Raw genomic sequence first — 21,437 nt, 5'->3', positions numbered from 1 at the left:
CAGTTGTTTTTTTTCTCGTCATTTGTTTTGAAGTTGAGCTATGTCTGTGGTATATCTAAAGCTAATTTTAAACATGAAAGTCGAATCTAAATTTGAATCTGCAGTTTTTTGGTTGATTGTGCACAGCTGCTGTTTAATTCTGTCTATTATTACTCAAAGGATTCTTTTCTGTAGTAACTAATGATAATTTAGCTTTGACGTCTGTCACAGAGTGCATTTGAAACTCTGAAAATTACTACAGAGGAAACCTGGTGAGCCCTGCATAGTTAGCTGTCAAAACACTTAATACCATTTTGGTTTTGTACATGTCAGTGGTATCCAGGTAGTCATAATCTTCCATAACTAAGATTTTTATGGTTTTTTTTTAGTAAATCTATATTTCTTATATGACACTGACACACATGGATTTGAAGGCCCAAATTTTGATGGTGAGCTGTGAGCACTATTACTGATTAGCCTAGCTAAAAAAATTCCCGTTTCTGATACTAGGGTACAATTAGTCAAACAGATAGTGAACCTGTGCCTTTAAATAAGTTAGTTTTGGAGCATGACATATCATAGCATTTCAAATGTACACTGATTTTTAAGCTGGTTTCGTCAGAATATTTGCACAGCACTTGCAAACTTCAATGTATTTTGCTATTTGACAGATATTTTTCTGTAACATAACATTCTTCCCTATGTTATTTGATATACTTTAGATAATAATTGTGTAGATATATTGATATTTTAAAAATTTTAATTTCTATGAAATCTTGACCTCAAATTTCTATCTCTAAATCTTTTTACACTCAGTGAAAAGATTGGCTAAGTACTTTTAATAACCATTTTATCCCCTCTTTCAAAAGACAGACTTTTTTTTGGAGAACTTGACACTCCGCGTATTTATAGTTAAGTATCCTTGACATCCCTTTAACTATTTGACACGTCAAAATTTTATTTTCCTGTTACATATTGAGATCAAGGTGACAAAGATAGTTTCATAAGTCAATACTGCATGCAATCAACCGAAATGAAATAGTTTAAGCCCTACCTTCCTGCTCCTGGCTAATGATTATAGGCAATACCATGCAGTGTGCAGTGAGGAGAAATTGACAGAAGCTCTTCTTCATTAGTACAACCAGATCAAGAAAAATAATATGTACAACAAGTGTCAAAATACATTGTTATAAAATCGATTTCAAAGCTTAGAGATGTCCTTTTTATTGTGCATTCATTTGATAAAGAGAACCATTCACTTGTGCTTATGTCATATAAAATTTATCCGGATTGAATGTTTCCTTTGCCAAAGCCCTGGAAATATCAGATCTAGCATCTCATTTCATAGATTTCTTATGACAGAAGCACAATTTTAAGATCCTCTATGTAATTGATATGACCTTGAAACATGATCTTTATATTTTTTGAAAGAGATCAACTTTAGATTGTCCAATCATGCACACTTTAATTATGATAACTATCTTTTACCAATCACTCCAGTGAGTGTATGATTAAATAATTAGGAGTCAGAAATCACCAAGGGTGACCAAGCATAACTCAATTAAAGCCCCATGTTTCAATGCTTGTATTCTGTATTTTATATTTATAATGAGATAAGAATTAAACTTGTTTACCTTCAAGGTTATCAAACTTTCTTGTATGTTTTATCTCTCTATTTTATTTTGGGTTGAAAACACCAGGTTTTTACAGTTTATGAGATAAATTTGGACTCTATTGAATCTTTTAATGTGTAGTGTCATAAAAACTTAAACATTTTTTTTGTTAAATACACCCTCATTTTAAGTGTCTTCACCTTTATCAGATTGTGGTGAAATATTTCAATCCATAGAGATGTTGTAACTTACGGTTCTCATATCTTGAAAGGAATGAAAACTTATATCAGGGAAGGTATGAAAACATTATGTCTTGGAACTTTGGAAGGTATGAAAAACTTTCATTTGGGAAGGTATGAAAACCTTACATCTTGGAAGGTATGAAAACCTTACATCTTGAAAGTTATGAAAACCCCATAAAATCTTATATCTTGGAAGGTATGAAAACCTTATTTTATCTGGGATGGTATGAAAACCTTATTTTATCTGGGATGGAATGAAAACCTTATTTTATCTGGGAAGGTATGAAAACCTTATATGAAGGAAGGTATGAAAACCTTTTATCAAGGAAGGTATGAAAACACTACAAAACCTTATATTTAGGAAGGTATGAAAATGGCCAGATACCATAGTAGTGGGTTTGGATGAGCCTCAAGAAAGTACATACTGTGTTCACTGTGGCTGTTTCTGAGCCAAAAAATAATACTTTGACTAATCAAATTTTATATTTTCATGTTTACGAAAGCAAAGAACAAAAATAAAAAAACTATTTACAAATTACAATTATTAGATTTCATTTCTTGAGAGGAAAAGATGCATGGTTATGGGTGTGACAGAGTTAACCTTTTAAACTTATATTTATATTCTAATGAATGAAAATTTGATTAAATATATTACTCATGTTATTTTAGCAAGCAGATTGCTTTCAGTGTATGTTCTGGTCTCTTTGTGCCAGAGTATTTGATCTGACAGTTATATTGAGTATAATATTTACTTAGACCACAGTTAGTAGGTGTGCATATAATCTCTGCTGTCATGTAAATTAATGCATATTAAAAGGATATAAGGTTTTTTGTTAAACTGCATACAGAATTCAATAGGGAAAAAAAAGAATCACCTTTTAAAAGAATATAACTAAACATTTGAATCGCCTGCAATTAAATGATTAAAAGGGTATAAGTTATGTATTACAACAGTGAGATATATTTATATTTTTCAACGGTTTTGTAATTGGACTTGATGTTGATTAAAATAGGTGAGATCAGAAGTAAGCTTACTGTGCTTTTAATAAACTTCTTCAAAAGTTAACAAAAACAATAGTAATGTCTACCAAAGGTCAAAATATATATACCATACTAACATTAATATGAACTTTAATACGTCAAGTTTAACAAGTAATATTGCAGAGTGGTAGTAGGTTTTTTAAACAGTGTCAGCCATGCCTTCTGCAGTCTTTATAGAGACACTGATATTAATACAAGATTTTGAAACAAGTTGCAAAATAACCAACAATCTACAGCTAATTTAAAAGGTGTACATACATGTATATACAAATATAAGCTTGTATTTTACTTGGATAAATTGAATATATGACGATAGTACAATAAGATGATATCATACAGTGTATCAGGTGCACTTTTACAATCCTGGATTTTATATTGACGCCAAATCGTTAAAGTCATTTATAGATAGGATAACTAAACTATGATTTATAGATATAGATAAAAAAAAAAACTGTAAATTGTCAAAAAACATCCTAGTTATAATATATCGCTTTCCAAAATACACCACACCTTGTTTATGTCTTGTGACTGGGTTGTGATTTGTTAAAATGATAAAATCTAGGCAGGGATATAAAGAATGACTTTTATATTATGTTAGTGACATTATGAAACTTTTTTATGTAATAAATAAAAATTATGTCACCACGCTTTGTAACATTGAAATTTTATTTTATTTAAAGAGGCCCTTCTAGATATAAATTGATGTTGATAGAGATACTTTGATTAAAGGATTTAGTCCATGTTAGAGACAACAATAGTATATCATTTGGCTGGAGTACGAATAAGGGTTAAGCTGTTGCTGCTCCTGCTGTACATAAGAAGGCAGATACATCATCTATGCCTAAACAACAGCAAAATTCCACCAATTCAAATTACAATAAGATGAATTCCTCTTAGTGCATCAATCAAACTATAACTTCTACTTCTGAGTGTGTAGCTCTTTAAATCATATACCTCAGCCACAATGTGAAAACTGGTAACAAAACCCAAACGATATATCTTAGAATTAGGAATTAGTCGTTCAGGAATGTGACAACATAGTTTTAACTTGTGTTGAAACATTGAAACATTATGTGCTTGAAAAAGTGAGTAGGTTAAAAATATACTCTATGTTATGTTATTTACTCTTAAATTTAAAAAAAAAAAAGTCTGAAATCTTCTGTGAAAATTAATTTTAGACTTTGTGCTTGGCAGGAGTTAAATGCACTTGACAAAAATAATTTAGATGTAACAAACAGTATAAAAATCAAGTTATTTTTGGAAGTTATTTAAAGTTCATTTACATACATTAACTAAAAAAGCATGTAAATTAATGTGGAAAACTCGCAGGTAATTTGGCTCACACACGTAAAAATATGTCTTGAAAACAATGAAATGAGTTTTCCTATTTAAATTAATTGACAAAACAGTTGGTGTTTACAGTTCACTATAGTTGATTTAATTAATTATGCCATGTTTTATTGACTATCGCTCTATGTTATTTGTTTTATGTTATTGAGAGCAATCTAAAAAAATAGAAATCTGTGAGGCGAGCGTGTGGGAGGAATAGTGTGATAAATTATTTGCATGTGTTGTAATATTTTACTCAGTAAATACATGTTTATCTTTATATTATAATAGATAGGTTGGTACAATTTTCCATTCTACCCACTTCAATTGGATCAATGAGCAGATTTATATTAGTTGGGCATTCTTAAAAATAGACCTAATCAAATTGTTAGAAAATATATTGTAGAACTTGTAATCTAAGAAACTGCACTTAAATGAACTTAATTCCATGAGATGACCATACTACCATAGCAGACTATTCTGTTGATTTTGTTTGTAGATGCTAGATCATGCAGTAGGTTTGAGCAGTAGAAAGCACAAATCTATGACAGTTGTCATACTAATGTGTACTAGTGGTAAATTATACACACCTTGTAAAGAAGAGAGAAAAGATCAGCTATCAAGACTGATAGAACACAGGTAGACCTTACTGCCTGTAATTGAGTAATAATTTCTCTAACTAACAAATGGTGTATGGCACACAGCCGAGAATTTTTTTACTGAGAACTATTTTAGATTTCAATTTATTTTTCATGCCAAAAATTTCTGATCTCTGAATCAAGTGTGTCATTGGAAAGTAAATAACAAATAATCAACTTCAGAGTACATCAACAAATGCGTTTTTTTTTAGTTTTTACTGGTTTTATGGCTCTTACAATAAAGTACTCAAAAAAACACTGATTACAAAAAGTCGTATTGAAACTGTAGAAGTTCGGACAGACTTATCTTTAATGGCAGTGATACAGATATTGTCCAGTCTTTTTTATTATACAGAAAGCAATTAATTGTTCTATTAGCTATATATGACAATTGGACATTTGAAAATGTGTATCTTGTTGCTTATTACAATGACATTGCTGGTTAAATAAGATGCAGAAAGCAGGATATAAAACTTCATATTATTTCAAGTTAGCTAATATTAAATACAATGATATAGTATTCTTGTCACCATGTCAAAAATGTGTCTGATTATGACTAAGTAACTCTATTACTGTCTCTTTAGAATTCCTGAAAGTGAATTGAGCAGAGAAATTGTTTGTTGTATGGTGTCTACAAATATTTTACCATATGTAAGTCTATACCAGTGCCAACTAAAGGACTGTATTGAAAGTTTTAACATGTTTGAATGAAATAGATATTACAGAAGGCTACCTGTTTTACTGACTATTCTATCACTAAATCAATGCATTCTGTGAGATTTACATTAAGGAATATGACCAACAAAAACTCTATTTTGAGTTCAAAACTATTCTACAAATAATGTAGTGGTATGGAAGAGAGCTCAGAAGAAACTGGCTTGTCTGCAGCAGATAGAATTATGTTAATTGGAATACTTTTTACATTTTCAAACTATTGATATTAGAACACTTCATACCCATGGACTTTTTCTTTTACCAAATTCTTGTTTATTAGAACCAAAACAACAATTTCCAAGTGCATTTAAAATAAAACACTTAAGAAAACAAAGATGTTACTCCATTTGAAAAGAAAATTTAAAGGAAAGGAAATTGAAAATTGTAGATTTATGAAGCTGTAATATAGTGTTGTTAATATTTAGACTGTACGATATAAATTAAACCCCAGTATTTTTCAACCTTTCTATGATTTTTGCCACTAAATAATAATGTAATGTGAAATGCCATCTAAATAACATGTGTAACAGCTAATGGAAAGGTTTTTTTTTCTGAATTTGGCATGAATTTCAATTTATTTTTACATGAATTATTTTAAAAGTTTCATTCCATTTTACTTGATTTGAAAGACATAATTTTTGCTCCATTTGAATACAGATTTGAAGAAAAAAGTCTAAAACCGTGCTCTGCCTTCAATTACTCATAGATATAACACAACTGTTTCACTGGAAAATAACTGAATTCTTTTTAATGCTTAGCTTACTTAATGTGATCCTGCTTAAGAGTGATTTTTGCCCTCAGTGGTAAAATATCTGTAAAATCTTCACTGTCTTCACAAAGTCGGAGATGAAATTGACCGTATGTCAGTGATAATTGGCTAACTATGATGACAGAAACACAACATGGTGGGTTATAAAGATAAGATAAGTTGTAATTTTATGAAGTTATATCTACTGGCTTGAATTAGTAAGATTTAAAGAAGCTTAAGTTTTTCAGATCCTATTTTACGCTTAATTAAATCTTATATGTTGCAACAAACTTGTTGTTCTGCAGCAAAATATCATCCAATGAAACGTTTGCAATTTCAGATTATTTTCTAGCGATTGTATTTTGATTATCCTTGTAACAATACAAAGCGTGTTTCTTTCAATTCTGCTTGGTTAGTACCTTTAATTTCTTCAGACATATATCCTGAAAGATATTTATCTTTATTGAAATACAACTTGCATGCCTTAGTTCATCTTCTTGATCAGACCATCATTAAATCAATTTTGTTTGCTAACCTGATGTTCTCTAGTTGGCAATTTAACAATGTATTTGTATGTAGGTTTGGTTTTTTGGCATTCCTGATGTAATTTGTTGAAATTCAGGTTTATATACAAGGTTAAAAAGGTTTAAATTTCATCACTTTAGACAACTAGTTGTAAAGTTATTTCGCCTCAATGTTTTTTGAAGTGAACATATTAACAGCTGAATGTTCAAGATAAACTTTAATTGATCAAAACTGCAATTTTGAACCATAATTTGGCATAATCTCATAATGAATGAAGACAGATTATCTATATTATGTTCCATAGATCGTGTCTGCCAGCCTATATTTTGCTAAACCTAATGGCAGCAACCAGAGTGACCTTTGTGTAGTACATCTGTACCATAAGGAAAGATGTCTTATTTCAGGACATCTTCAGTGAAACTAGGAAAAATAAGACAGATTTTTTAAGCTTGAAGCTCAATGATATAACTTTGGTTGAAGAGCTTAAATTGAATGTTGTATTTTATCATAATTATAGGATAAAGATCCCTTGACAGTTGGAAGTAATAAAAAAGTAGGCTTATGCAGCTGTTCTGGCAAAATTTCTCTCATTGCACTCTGCATAGCATTGTCTTCATAAGCAGAAGAGTAGGACGTAAAAATCCATTCATTTTCAAAATTTGATTTACCATTTTCGTGTCCTATTATTTTGTGAACTTGTTTACTAGTCTAATATCAATAGGGAACTAGATAATCCTTTCCACATGTAGACACGAGACTGAGGCTTAACAAAATCCCCATATCCTTGACTTCAAACCTACAGATCTCATTTCAGTCTTCCTCTCAATTTGAGGTGTTGTTTGGGATATATTAAAAGGTGTTTGAGTCCATTGAAGTTAAGCTCATATATTGTGTTTACATTGTACATAGATATCCCAAATTTCACCCCAAGGCACATAAACTTCTATTAGTATTAATGAAATACATGCATCTGCATATTATAAACCTGTTGATCTTTGGTGTTCAGATTTCGTGAAGCTGTGAGGGCTAAAGTCAGGTCTCGCTCAATAATGGTCTGACCATTTCACTATGTGATCAAATTACGTGGTTAGTATTCACACCTTTCAAACAATCCTATTGAATACACCAGCCTTTGTTTGCCATGAATTAAATGAGATAGACCACAGCTTAATAGTGCTACCTGTGTGCTTCCATAGTCACTTTCTCATTTCTGAACTCTTCTTTAAAAAGGTATTTTTGGTATAAATTAGCTTGTCAACTGTTATGAAATTTTGACAAATTACTTTTAGTCAAGGTCAAATCAAAATAAGGATTCATCATCTTCAAAATGTAAATATTTTTGCCTTTAACTTTCAAAAAAATTATTTAATTCAGAATTTTAAACCCGTTCAGAAAAGTGAAAAAAAAAGTGATGGATGAGAAATTGTGAACATGATTTAAACAAGTATATCATTCTGTCACATTTGTAAAAATTTCATTTTTTTTAGTAACCTTTGCCACAAACTTGACATTTGCATCAATCACTTAAATTGTTAAATGTATGTCTATATACCAGTCCTACAATAATCCTCCGAAAAATTCATGATCCATCCAGCCTCAAGTCCTTGTGCCACCATGAACTGTTAGTTGAAGTTGTATATGTAACTTCATCCTTCTGTCTTATGATAACTTTTAAAGTGTTTAAAATCCAAGCTGAACCAAATTGAACCTCCATTCAGCTATGACTGGTGCAATACAAGATTTCAGATATATAGCAAATTCAAATTCAAGTCACATCAAAATAGTAATGTTTAACATTGCAGTTTAGTGCTTTTGTTAGTAAACCCTTAACATGATTGGCAATTTCAAACAAATCAACAGCTCTGTTTTGAAAAAAAAATAACTCTATTCAGTAAGTGCATGCTGGTTATTGTCTTCTAGCCATTATGAAGGTCTACCACCAAGATAATACTTCTTTGATGATATTTTCATTAAAATGCTTACATTCTGGGTTAAAAGGGGTGATAAACTCTGAATATTTAGCCGTTTTTTTGCCGCCAATGTATTATAAAATGGTTTAGTCAGCAGATTACCTGAATAGTTTGATATTGTCATGTTAAAGATGAAAAGTGTTTTGGGTGGAACTAAGTTTTATAAATAACTAAGTAATCTGGAGTAGAGAATAAAGATTTCTCTACATGTGGGTAAATACTCTCCACATTGAGTTGATATCTTTCATTGCTTTTCAGTATTAGTAGATCATGAACTACAACTTTGTGTGTTGGAAGGGCATTACCACTCTTTGAACATTGATTTTCGAAGCATGAATGTCTGATACACTGAGGGTGCTGAATTGATTTGACACCGTACAAAGATAACTTAACCATTATGTTTTTTAAATTACCTTAAAGTATCTCATTTGTATTAGTTAACGTGTTTAGTGCTTTAAATGCACCAATTATGTCTGGTTCCAGCATAGTATAATCTGAAAGCTGACCTACAGAATGGTAAAAATGAACTACGTAAAGTTGTAATTTGACAATAATTCAATGAAGTTACTTCTACTTCTGATGGTTACAAACATTAAAATCTTTGATGGTTTAAATTATTCTTAAAGTTGTAAAAGATCTGAAAGCTGACTTATGAAATAAGAATAGAATGTCTATGTATACTGCTAAGGATGCCTGTTTGAAACATGAATTCGCAATCATGTAATGGCACCATTTAAAAGTTTAAAAGATAAAAGGTCTTTTGTGGTTTTAGACAATTACAGATCTACTTTGTATCTGTCTCTATTTAATTTTAAAGGTTACTACAAAAAACCAGAAACACCATGAGAAAATTGACTAGTAACTCTCCAAAATGCAAGGTGGATGTGAATGAACACTGTCTTCAAGTGCGCTTGCCAAGATAGCATCTTGACAGTATGCATTAAGATGTCTGATATAAGATGTATTGATACATGAATATACCATCATGAAAGATTATCTTGCAGGATGTATTTCTGCTAGACAATAACAGCTTTATTTCTTAATTTCTGTTTAATGAACAGCTAAAATCCACCTGTTGTGAAATAAGTTAAAACTCAACATGCCAAGTTTGCTAGACAAGTGCCTAGTTTGTTTTAAAAGTTGTTATTTTATAGAGCAAAGAGTACCATTTTTCTTGAAATATCCTGACATCTCCACAGGTTTCTTGGCAACAAGAAAATATTCAGTGCTGAAGCAGAAAATCTATCCTTGAGGTACCTTAGATAGATATTTGAATTTCTGTTCTCAAAACAAAAAAAAGATCTGCTCAGAAGATAAATACTGGTGGGAGCATTTTTTAAATTGGGTCAAAACTTTAGTTTTAGTAGAAATCATGTAAGCGATACAAGGAATACAGATTGTATTTAAAGGTGCCCTCACAGCATAGCAATGACCAGTGTTGTATGGTTGCTAATAAGAATAGTGGTTATAAGTTGCAAACACAACTCACAACTGGTGAATGCTATGGTGTGAGGGCCACTTTTAAAAAAATAGTTTATTTTGGATCCAATAGGGTATTTTCACATGTTTTCAAAAATTCCCCAAAGTGTATTTGTGCTGGAGGTGATTTATTCACAACATAAGGGGAAATATTTTGAATTTTATGTAGTGTAAAGCAATAGCAGTTTGATGTAATTTCCACCTTTAATGTCACCAAATTCTAGAATGGAAGTTTCTTAATCTAAAATAATTTGACCATTAATTTTGCTTCCTGTCATGGTCTTTTTAACAGAATCTTCAAACATTGTAACTTGAAATTTGTATTCATGTCAAACAATGTGCAGGTATATTACTGCACTAAATACACATTATACAATGGCTAAAGTCTTAAAAATAAATATTTAACTTTGTCACCAACATGTGAAGACATTTAATGACATCTTCAAACCAACAAGAGTTAAAATCCAAAACTGTGGTTGCTTAAATTGAGAACATGATTGCAATGAATGTGTTCAAAATCAAAAGCAATATTAACAAACCACAGTGTCATATGGAATTCAGTTTTAAGGCAGACAGTATTTTGTGAGTCAATATTAGTTTTTAGGTGCATATACAACTTATTCATTGCAAAACAGAAACACAAAATACCTTTGAAAAAGTGCAGTCATGCAAGGATGTTAAGTTTATTAATTTTCCAATTACTAATTCTTGTGTACAATGCTTGCGATTGTTCAAGGTTGGTGGAATATAACCTAAATACCTGGTTTTGTGAAGATGTGTTTAAACCTGCTTCCTTTGTAATATCCATCCTTCTTTTATGGCAGTTTGTTATTTGTAGTAAATTCTCACCAAGGTAGAGAAATAATTTTGGCGCCAATGTCAGTATTGGCTAACAGATTATGTCCATATGATGCTTTATATTTTTCTGATTTCTCCAATTATTGGATGTATTAGAAGGTTACAAATTTTTATATGTTTTTATGGTTTTAAAGAGGCAAACACATACTAAGGAACATGTCATCAATTTGGTGATATTTACTACTCTAAAGAGCTGTTACACTGTTAATGCTCAATATGATATGACATAATGCTAAATCTATCCTACTTAAAAACATGATATCAATCTGCAAATTAGTCTGCTGGTACTATTTTATCATTATGTCTATGTCTTTAATTTTGGAAACTCAAATATATAAAATATGTATCTTATAGAAGTTTACAGTGTTAAGCCATCTTGTTGGGGAACCCATCTTTAAACTGCAATCTGGCCGATATTGATGTATGTAAATGTTAACATATTGAGAGGTACTGGAAGGATTAAGAAACCTATTTACTCAGATGTTGAGGTCAATTTTTAAATCTTTTTAGTCAAGTAAATAATCTTATGTCACCATACCTACAAGCTGCATTACCCTACATCTTCAACCTCATCACTAGCTCTCCCACGAAGGCAAAATGTCCGTAAAACATTTGTCTTAATGGACTAGAAATAGAAATTATAGAATTAATCACTTATTTCAATTAAAGGGTATTTATTGCCCCTTGAGGCTTCCATCTTTTGATGCCTCTAGTCAATGACGTCTGCTAGAGTATACTCATAATATTATTATGTTTATTTTGCATAATGTGACATGTCCCTTGAGGAAGGGTTATTATTGTTATGGGGATTGTTGAGTTTCACTTTGAACACCTGTGTTTGCTACTCTAGGGTTCTTATGCATCTGTCTTTTGTAGCAGCACATGTTCAAGACTTCTTCCATGCTTCACATGTCATTGTCCTCTAAGATTTATTATAATTATAATGACAATCATAATCCTTGGAGGAATCTTGAGGACGCAATTGACTTTAAATCTTCATTAAGGGTTTCTAATTAATTCTCTTTCAAATAGTTAGATTGTCAGGTTTTCAATGTATGTTTGTAATGTCTTACTATCCTTTATATCACGGCACCGTTCCAAAAAACCAAGATGATAGCCTACAGTGCCACTTGATACAGATGGTTTTGTATTTATCCATTTTATAACATCCGAAGCATACATCTTTTATTTTAAAATGTGACTGTCAAAGGCATTAAGCTTCCAGTGCCTGTGAACAATGAACTTATTTTTCAATGCTTTCTATATTACAGACACTGGATTAACTTGTAGTTATAATGGTGTAGAATATAGTGATGGACAGAGCTGGCAACTTGATAAATGTACCACTTGTACCTGTAAAGATAGTTTAACATTCTGTAAAACTAAAACATGTAACCCGACATTATGTGGTTGGATGGTCATTCCTGATGGTGAATGTTGTCCTGTTTGTAGAGGTAAGTTCACATTTTGTTACTATCCTGTTGTTTTTCCTGTCAATTTCGTATATCTCAAGAATGCTGTGGTGATATTGTAAAGTTAGGTTCACAATGCATTAGTGTTTGCTCATTAGTTCACACAGTAGTCCATAATCCACATTTCTGAATGTCCATTTTAAAGAGGTAAGTCCACATTTCTGTATGTCCATTTTAAAGAGGTAAGTCCACATTGCTGTACATCCTTTACAAGAGGTAAGTCCACATTTACATATGCTTGCTTTCTTGATGTAAATAGATGAAAGTTCAGTTAAATGTCCTTTTATAAAAGCAAGTTCACTTGAATGTCCTGTTGCAGGGTAGGGGTCAGTATATTTTTCTAATATTATAAGTTCTATTCTGTTTTGCTGGATGAGTAGAGCTTGTTTTTTTTTTCTGGAAGTTTGTAAGGAAATTATACTATAAATGACAATATAAACTGATATTTCATGGTTTTATGAGATTATCTTATACAACTAATATCAATCAACAGATAAATGATTTAATATGTCATTATATAGTGATGTATTATTATAAGTATCTATGGTATGTAGCAGTGTGTAAACACTATAAGGTATTAGAGTTGACAGTAAACCTATCAGAATAGTCTAGAAATAGAAAATATCACTTTTTATCTCAATAAATCATGATATTCTTATCAATTCATTAGAAATTTTCAGATAAAAATCATACAGGAGTCTCTATAGGAAAAATTTGATTTAAAACAAAAAAATAATCTGAGATTTTGGAAAACAAATAAGCTTAATATTGAATTCTGCTATTTTAACACCTCAGAAGATTTTGCAGCATATCTACATGTTATTCAGATTTAGTACTATTTATGATCGGTGAAAACCCTTAAATTAGGCAATACTCATGAAAACTGTCATCACTCCATAATAACAGCTCCTTTTCTTCTTGAATCATCTTTGAATATTTATTACATTATAAAAATTAATTATTCCTCTATGAAATGTTGCTTATTCTAATTTTTTGCTTGGAAAATCTCAAACTCAACAAATAGATTGAATTGATCTATTTTACAGGTTGTGTATCTGAATCTGGTCAATTATATAATAATACAGAAGTTTGGAAAGAAAATAGTTGTGTTTCCTGTCATTGTGATATGGGTCATGTGTTGTGCCAGGCTGAGATGTGTGCTGTCCAATGTGCTAAACCCCGACAAGTACCAGGCCAGTGTTGTCCAGTTTGTGATGGTGAGTAATGATTATCATAGTTATAACAATGATTATAGTAAAGATTTAATGAAGAAAATCTTTATGCCAGCAATTATAATAGTTATAATGATGAAGATTATATTAGTTATGACTTTGATGATAGATATATTTATGCACAAAATGATGATGGCATTAAAGATGATTATAAGTCATGATTTCATGAAGAATGTCTTTAGTTATCAAATGATGATTATTATTATAATGATTGCATTGATAATCATCATCTATGATAATGATGATAATGACAATACAAAATGCAAGTGTGAAAAATAAACAAAAACATAAGTTTACACTTAAGAAATTAAATTTGTGACAAATTCACCAAAACTGTCTTGATTTGTCTTTCTTCTACATATTTAGGCATGCATTGCTATTGCCTCTTAAACTTGCTATGCTGTGGCTTCAAACTTTGTCCCATATGGTTTATATGCATTTAACAAATTATATGCCAGATTTTAGTAAGAAAAGTTGATGTTGGCTCATCTCTTATTTCCCTTCTTTTTTCTCCTACAACAAGAATTTCACACAGCACTTGAAACCAGTCTGTGATTATTGTTCTTTCTTTAATCTTATAGATGAAAGCTTGATCTATCCACCACGATTATGTTCTGATACAGACAACTGTAGTTTAGATTGTCCTCATGGTCTCCAAAAAACTGATGAGGGATGTTTTCTGTGTCAGTGTAAACAAGGTATGCTTGTTTATTGTCTTATTTTACTTTTAATGGTGATATTCTTGTCATGGATCAAGACACTCTAACTTTTGCCTGTCTTAAACCTTTTAAAAGTTCTTTGGTTTTTGAATTAGGTTTTTATTTAGGGAAGTAGTATTGACTCTGATCTCTTAGTATGAACTCAACAATTCCATGTATTGAAGATGTCTTTCATCTTGAATCAATTTGACGAAAATCAGCGCTCTGCTCATGTAGATAGTTGAAAATTAAGAAAGGGTAGGCCAATGCCATTGCTCAGGCAGAAATTGCTTCATAGCACACTAGTCCAATGGTTAAAATCCAATCAGGATCAGAAAAGTAGGATGAAAACACCATTTCTGTTTAGAGCCTCACTCGAAAAAATGACCTACTGATCAAATTTAAATGTTCAAAGGTTAGAGGGTTTCTGAAAACATGACCCAGATATTTCAGATCATCAAACTCTTTGAACAATTATCAAATTTCAACTCAATTTAATGTTTTTGGTAACTTTGTTTATTGTTTGGAAAATTTTATATCTTTCATTTCATAGTTTGTGGTCAAATAATAACAAATCTAAAGACTGAAAGAAAATTTATTTTGAAAACAAAATATAATTGATAAGTGTATGATGACTGATAATTATATTGTAATTTTGTATTCCGAAACGACACCATGTCTTCTTTCTCAAAAATCATGGGAAAAAATATGGAAATTACAAAGGTTTAGTTCCACTTTATGCCCAAAAACGTCTCTTAAATTCGATTTTTCTTTCAGAAATTTGTACAATAGAGTGTAAATATGGAAAGAAATTAAATGAAAAAAGTGTCGAAATTTGTGAATGTATAGAACTTTCAAAACATTGTCCATCCATGGATAATTGTGAAAAACAGTGTACTTATGGTTTTCGTAAAACACGTAATGGATGTTTAAAATGTCGGTGTAATCGCTGTCCGCCATTTAATTGTACCAAACGCTGTGTACATGGATATATTTATAATGATCAGGGCTGTCAACTCTGTAAATGTACAGGTAATAAGAAATTTTAAAATTGTACAGAACTATGAGAAACTCAGCAGTTTATATTATGATTAAAGTGCCACTCAAACAAACCTCATGTTGTTGATTTACTTTGAAAAGCAGGTATTTCTAGACTTAGATAAATGAAAGCATGAAATGTTTTTCAAATGATCAGCCATGGATGTTCAACAATTTATATAGAAAACTGTTACTTTCATTGCCAAAATCAGGTCCACAATAAATGAAAAAAATCTAGATATTGATAAATTAACCATAATTTTGACATTTATTTCATTTCAGAAGCACCAGTCTTACCCACTTTACCCCCATTATTTGAAAATGGTACTTGGGGTGAGGAAGGACAAGCTTGTATGTCTCAATCTGGTCAACGTCATGAAGATGGTGAAAAATGGCATGATGGATGCCGTCTGTGTTTTTGTTTAGCTGGCCGTGAAATGTGTTCTTTAATAGCATGTGATGTACCTAAATGTGCTAACCCGGTGTTTAGAATAGGAGATTGTTGCCCTTCTTGCCCAGGTCAGTAAGATTTTATGATTTCATTTCTTGATGGCGGTCATAATTTCAGAATCTGTATATATAGCAATGTAGAATTCTCTGATATTTACTGTGAAATGACCATTCCTCTGTAAATGATTTCTTATCTGTAAAAGATGTGTCTAGAAAAGTAAGCAAAAATCAGAAATATGTGGATAATGCTTTGAAGAATCAAATCCTACCCTGTGTCACCTACCATTACAAAAGAAGCCACCCTTCATTGGCCAAAATTATTTATGATTACATACATGTAATTCTTTTTTATCAGTTGACATGTTTGGCCATAGAATAACATGAAATTGACTCAGTCCAATTTTAAATTGTTAATTTTTCTTTTTACAGGAGTTGAATTCTTGCCGAGTATAGGGAAGAAAGAGTCTTGTCAGAGTGTGTCTGGTCAACATTTTGTTGAAGGTGAAATCTGGCAGATGACTGATTGTACACAGTGTATCTGTCATGATGGTACTATATTATGTGAATCTGAATCATGCCCACCGGTACTGTGTAACCATCCAGTCAAACCACAATCACATTGCTGTGCAGTATGTCGAGGTAAACATAGATTCTTTTTATATGCTTACTACTGAACCACTGATTAATTGTAAAAACCTGAACTATTGATCAATTATTAACACCAAACCACTGATCAATAATAACCAGCTAGCTGAACCACTGATCAATTATAACCATCCAGCTGAACCACTGATCAATTATAACCACCTAGCTGAACCACTGTTTAATTGTAAAAGCATGAACCACTGATCATATTTTGTACATCTGAACCACCTGAAACATCTGAACCACTGAGCACGTTACAAACACTTGAATCACTGATCAAGTTCTGCAACAACTCATCATGCTCTAAATACCTGAACCACTGAGCAAGTTCCGAACACCTGAACCACTGATCATGGTCTTTAACACTTACACCCCTGGTCTTTAAGTGATCAAGATATTAAAAAATAAGTTCAATGGTTTGGGCACTAAAAATGGCTTATAATCTTTTTGGACAACAAACTGGATGCAAGGTAGTGCATGTTAAATGTCTTTCAGCAGACCGAAAATGACCAAAAAATGAATCTGTTATGGCATCTTTCCCACAAAGATTGTCATTAGATTACTAAGGATTAGACGAATAGGTCATGATTTATTTAAAATATTTTTCAAGAGCGAGAAAAATGCCATCTATATGTCAATGAACTGTAATCAGTAGTTTGTAAAAGTAATTGCAAGAATGAAAATATTTAGATAATGTAAATGAATATTTCTTATCGTAAAAATGAAATGTTAGAGGAGAAATATGTAAGTTATGTTATTGATGAGTGGGGTAAAATATTTATAAAGCATGTTACACTCCTACTTGTAGAAGATTGAGTGCCAACTTCTCAAAATTGGTTTCCCACCAGCATACAATATATTTAGATCTGATAAGTATTGTAGCTCTTGAAGATAAAACAGATTTTGTAGCTTAATTTTGAATAGTTATTCTTATTATTAAAGATAAGAAATGCTCCCCTAACAAATCCTAAAGAGGAAAATGTTAAAATGATAATTAAAGTTTGCGTCCCTTCAAAATAAAAAGAAAAAATTTCTGGTGTGAAGATCTTATAGTAAAGATTAAATGAATTGACATACATCTCAATAATAACATAACCTCTAGAATATAATATATTTAAGTCCTGTGCCTTTGCTTTCTTAGCTTTTTCATTAGTTACATTTGCTCCCTATTCCTATTCCAAAGGATATATATTTCACTAGAGAATTCTTATAGAACATGTTAAGAACATTGGGAAATACATTTAAAAGCATTTTTAACACTAAATCTAAAGAAATTTAACTGACTCTTAATATATTGTAAATATTAAGAGGTATTCATCTTGAATACTTGTATTTTAATGTTAAAAACAGATTACTATGTGATGATGAAACACTTCTTATGTTTAACTTATCATGTCTGATTTTTACATTATCTTCTTACACATTCTAATAAGTTTATTCTTCACTTGCTTAGTGTTGATAATCATTTGATTACTCTTAAAGAGACAAACTTTAATTTTCACTAAGTTAATCTTTGATTATATATATTGTTTATTAGTTTTTTGGATGATTTCACAACTCTCAAAGTTGAATTCACATTATTAGACTTTGATAATAACACTCTGACCTGATATTAGACAACTCTGAACTGACATAAGAAGACTCTGAACTGACATAAGAAAACTCTGAACTGACATAAGAAAACTCTTACCTGATATAAGAAAACTCTGAACTGAAATTAAACTGATCTAACAAAACTCTGACTTGACATTAGAAAACTCTGAACTGACATAAGAAAACTCTGAACTAACACAAGACAATGCTGTATTGACATTAGACAATTTCAGCTGTCATTAGAAAACACTGAACTGGAATTAGAAATGACTCAATTGGCATTAGATGACATAAGTAACTGCTCAGTGGACATTGGAAAACATGCAAGAAATTTTGCTGCATTGCAGCTTATTGAAAAACATCAGTTAATTACCTAGCAGATGTCAATGTTTTGTTTTCCAATTCCTAATTCCAACAAATATCTGTTTGTTTTGGCTCCTTTTCAATTTTAAAGTATTTCACTCGTGAAAAGTGTTTTGTTCTGAACAATTGTTATTGATAGTATTAAATGCGATAAGTAAATAAACACTATAGACAATATAAGATAGAAATTAAAAATGGATTCCCACAGGTAGTTTAAGTTTTCTATGAAATAGATATGTCAGCTTTTTGAAATTAGACCCGTTTTACAATTGGATAATCATCTGTTTCTGGTCTGCTAGTAATTTTCAATTAGAATTCAATTTTGACGTTAAAATATGTAAATATAGGTATATCACCATGATATATACAATGGTTTTATTATTAGTAGTAGCAAAAGAATACTCTACTGTTTCATGAGTCATTTTATATAATTTTTTGTTACTTGCACGTTTTTTCCAAATTGAAAGCAATTATAAAATTCAATGAAAGCTACATTGACTTAATTCAAAGTTAAATTTAAGGGTTTTTTTATTTAATGAAAAGGTCCGTGAAAACTTTATTTGATAAATCTGAAGTCTAGTGAAAGCTATATATATTAAATGAAAAGTCAAGAGAAAGGTATATGTATAAAATGAAAAGTCCAGTAAAAGTCATCTATTAAAAGAAAGTCTAATGAAAGTTATATTTATAGGTGTATGTATAAAATGAAAAGTCAAGTAAAAGACATCTATTAAAAGAAAATCTAATGAAATTTATACTTATTAAAATGAAAAGTCCAGTGAAAGCTATATGCATTAAATAAAAAGTCCAGTGAAAGCTATATGAAAATTCATTAAGAGCTATAATTATCCTATGTTTAATGCAAAGTTCAATGAAACTATACTTTAAGATTAGGCATATTAGTGTTTGACATTTTAATGGGAAAGTAATTAGGTAGACTTGTAACAAATTGTCTATGGAAGTTTTATTCAGTCATGTCTAAGTACTTGGTACCTACCAATTAGAGAAATTGATAATATATAAGTGGTTATATGTCTGACTGTTTAGATATAAAACCTCACTATGATATATTTAATGTTTTTATTTACTTGATTATTATTTGTAGATGAGATTTGAATAGGTTTTATATACCCTACTTTATTATGTTAAGATTTATAAAGAGATCAGTTGGTGAAAAACTGGAATATATTAATTTGTGAAATGTTAAGTTGGTATTTATAGATCATTACATATTAGAATGAAAATAAGAAATGGAGGGTACTTAAAACTAGATTGACACATGCAAAATAATTTTAAAAACTCATTAAATAACATGTATTTGCCATGTGAACATTTTTGAAGGAGGGCCATGTTGACAAACCTAGTTATACCTAGTTTAACATATGGAAAGACCCAAGGGTCCATAATCTTGAACAACCATGAACAAACTTTATGAACTGAGACCTTAAAGGTTAATGTCAACAGGTTTAAGAATGGGCAGAGACTACCAATTTACCTTTAAAACAATGGTATTCATTTATGGGACTCCTAGAAAGGAGAGTTGAAAAACTCTGGATGAAATCAGTCCTTCCTGGTTGTTTATTATCTTTAAAAACTAATATCCCAAACACCTTGGTAGCTGATGTACAGAAAAGTGTTTATCTTATGTATTTCAGGTCATAATGGAGAACCTCGAGTACCAGTATTAACGTCTAGACCGTGTAAAACATCTACAGGACTGACACGTAAACATAGTGAAGTTTGGCAGACGTCACCATGTCAAAGTTGTACCTGTAAATATGGTCAAATACACTGTTATTCACAATCTTGTTCACCTATAAACTGTAATCAGACCTTTTTAAGAAAAGGCCAGTGTTGTCCAACATGTTTGGGTAGGTATAGTTTGATCTTTCATATGGTCAAGTGCAAAACAGTCAAATTTAAAAAAAAAATCTGAAGGCTGAATTAAATGAGCTCATGTATTCTCCAAGGTTTGGAGATTTAAGCCTTCATAATCCTCTTTTGAAAAATCTATGCCTTTGGTATGCCTGTGAAGATAATCCAGACTTGCATGATTATTTTTGTAATAGTGAAACAGATGAAAAGAGAGAGAAAGAGAAAGATGAACTTGATATTTTGAACTGAATTTGAAGAACAGATAAAATGATGTAGCTTCTCCAGGGTGTCCAGTTTCTAATCCGAACTGATAAACTTTCTAAAACTCAACTTTACTCAATCAGTTGCTGCTATAGTCTTAGTATTTAATAACAATTTATTATTATTATTATTGTAGAATCAAGCCAATCTGAAGTTTGTGTTGTTAATGATGTAACATATAGTTCTGGTGAACAATGGTTATCTGATAATTGTACAGAATGTTCCTGTGATAATGGTATAATATCATGTATCACTCTACCCTGTAAAGCTTTAGCCTGTACTGTCATGATTCGTAAACCAGGTCAATGCTGTCCTACCTGTCTAGGTAAGAGTTTACTTCCATATTGAGCTTAAATTTGGTCCATCTTTGGATAAGTTAACTAAACTCATGCTTTGATCAGAAGACATGTTATATGAAGAGTGGTTTATAGAATTCTTCCAAACAACTAATCTGTTCAATTTAAACTTGTGTTGTTAATGAACAACATTCTAACAGTAGGGTGCACAAATTATTACACCAAAAGCATACCTTAAATACACAAGATGTTGTCAGATCTGAAATGAGTGAAGTAATAGACAGAATTATAAAGAATCTAACTATTTAGATATGTATTTAGTTCAGATTGAGATCAAAAGGTTTAAAATGTCAAAATGAAATATATGTACTCTTCTGC

The 21,437-nt window shown here is 30.9% G+C and overlaps 1 protein-coding gene across 1 annotated transcript in view; it reads left to right on the top strand.

The window, feature by feature from the left end:
- Positions 1 to 21,084, top strand: part of LOTGIDRAFT_71199 (hypothetical protein) — a gene marked incomplete at both ends in the record, with an annotated part of 59,603 nt that extends 38,519 nt beyond the window's left edge. The window contains 8 exons of the mRNA XM_009064846.1: positions 12,408 to 12,619; positions 13,633 to 13,825; positions 14,422 to 14,538; positions 15,268 to 15,570; positions 15,862 to 16,095; positions 16,459 to 16,665; positions 20,283 to 20,498; positions 20,900 to 21,084. Coding sequence (XP_009063094.1) covers positions 12,408 to 12,619; positions 13,633 to 13,825; positions 14,422 to 14,538; positions 15,268 to 15,570; positions 15,862 to 16,095; positions 16,459 to 16,665; positions 20,283 to 20,498; positions 20,900 to 21,084 — 1,667 coding nt within the window. The remainder of the gene's footprint in view (positions 1 to 12,407; positions 12,620 to 13,632; positions 13,826 to 14,421; positions 14,539 to 15,267; positions 15,571 to 15,861; positions 16,096 to 16,458; positions 16,666 to 20,282; positions 20,499 to 20,899) is intronic.
- Positions 21,085 to 21,437: the final 353 nt, after the last annotated feature.

This window comes from Lottia gigantea (genome assembly GCF_000327385.1).
Source record: "Lottia gigantea unplaced genomic scaffold LOTGIsca_66, whole genome shotgun sequence".
Lineage (NCBI taxonomy): Eukaryota > Metazoa > Mollusca > Gastropoda > Lottiidae > Lottia > Lottia gigantea.
The sequence above is the reverse complement of the archived record's forward strand: the minus strand, read 5'-3'. Positions and strand labels throughout refer to the sequence as shown.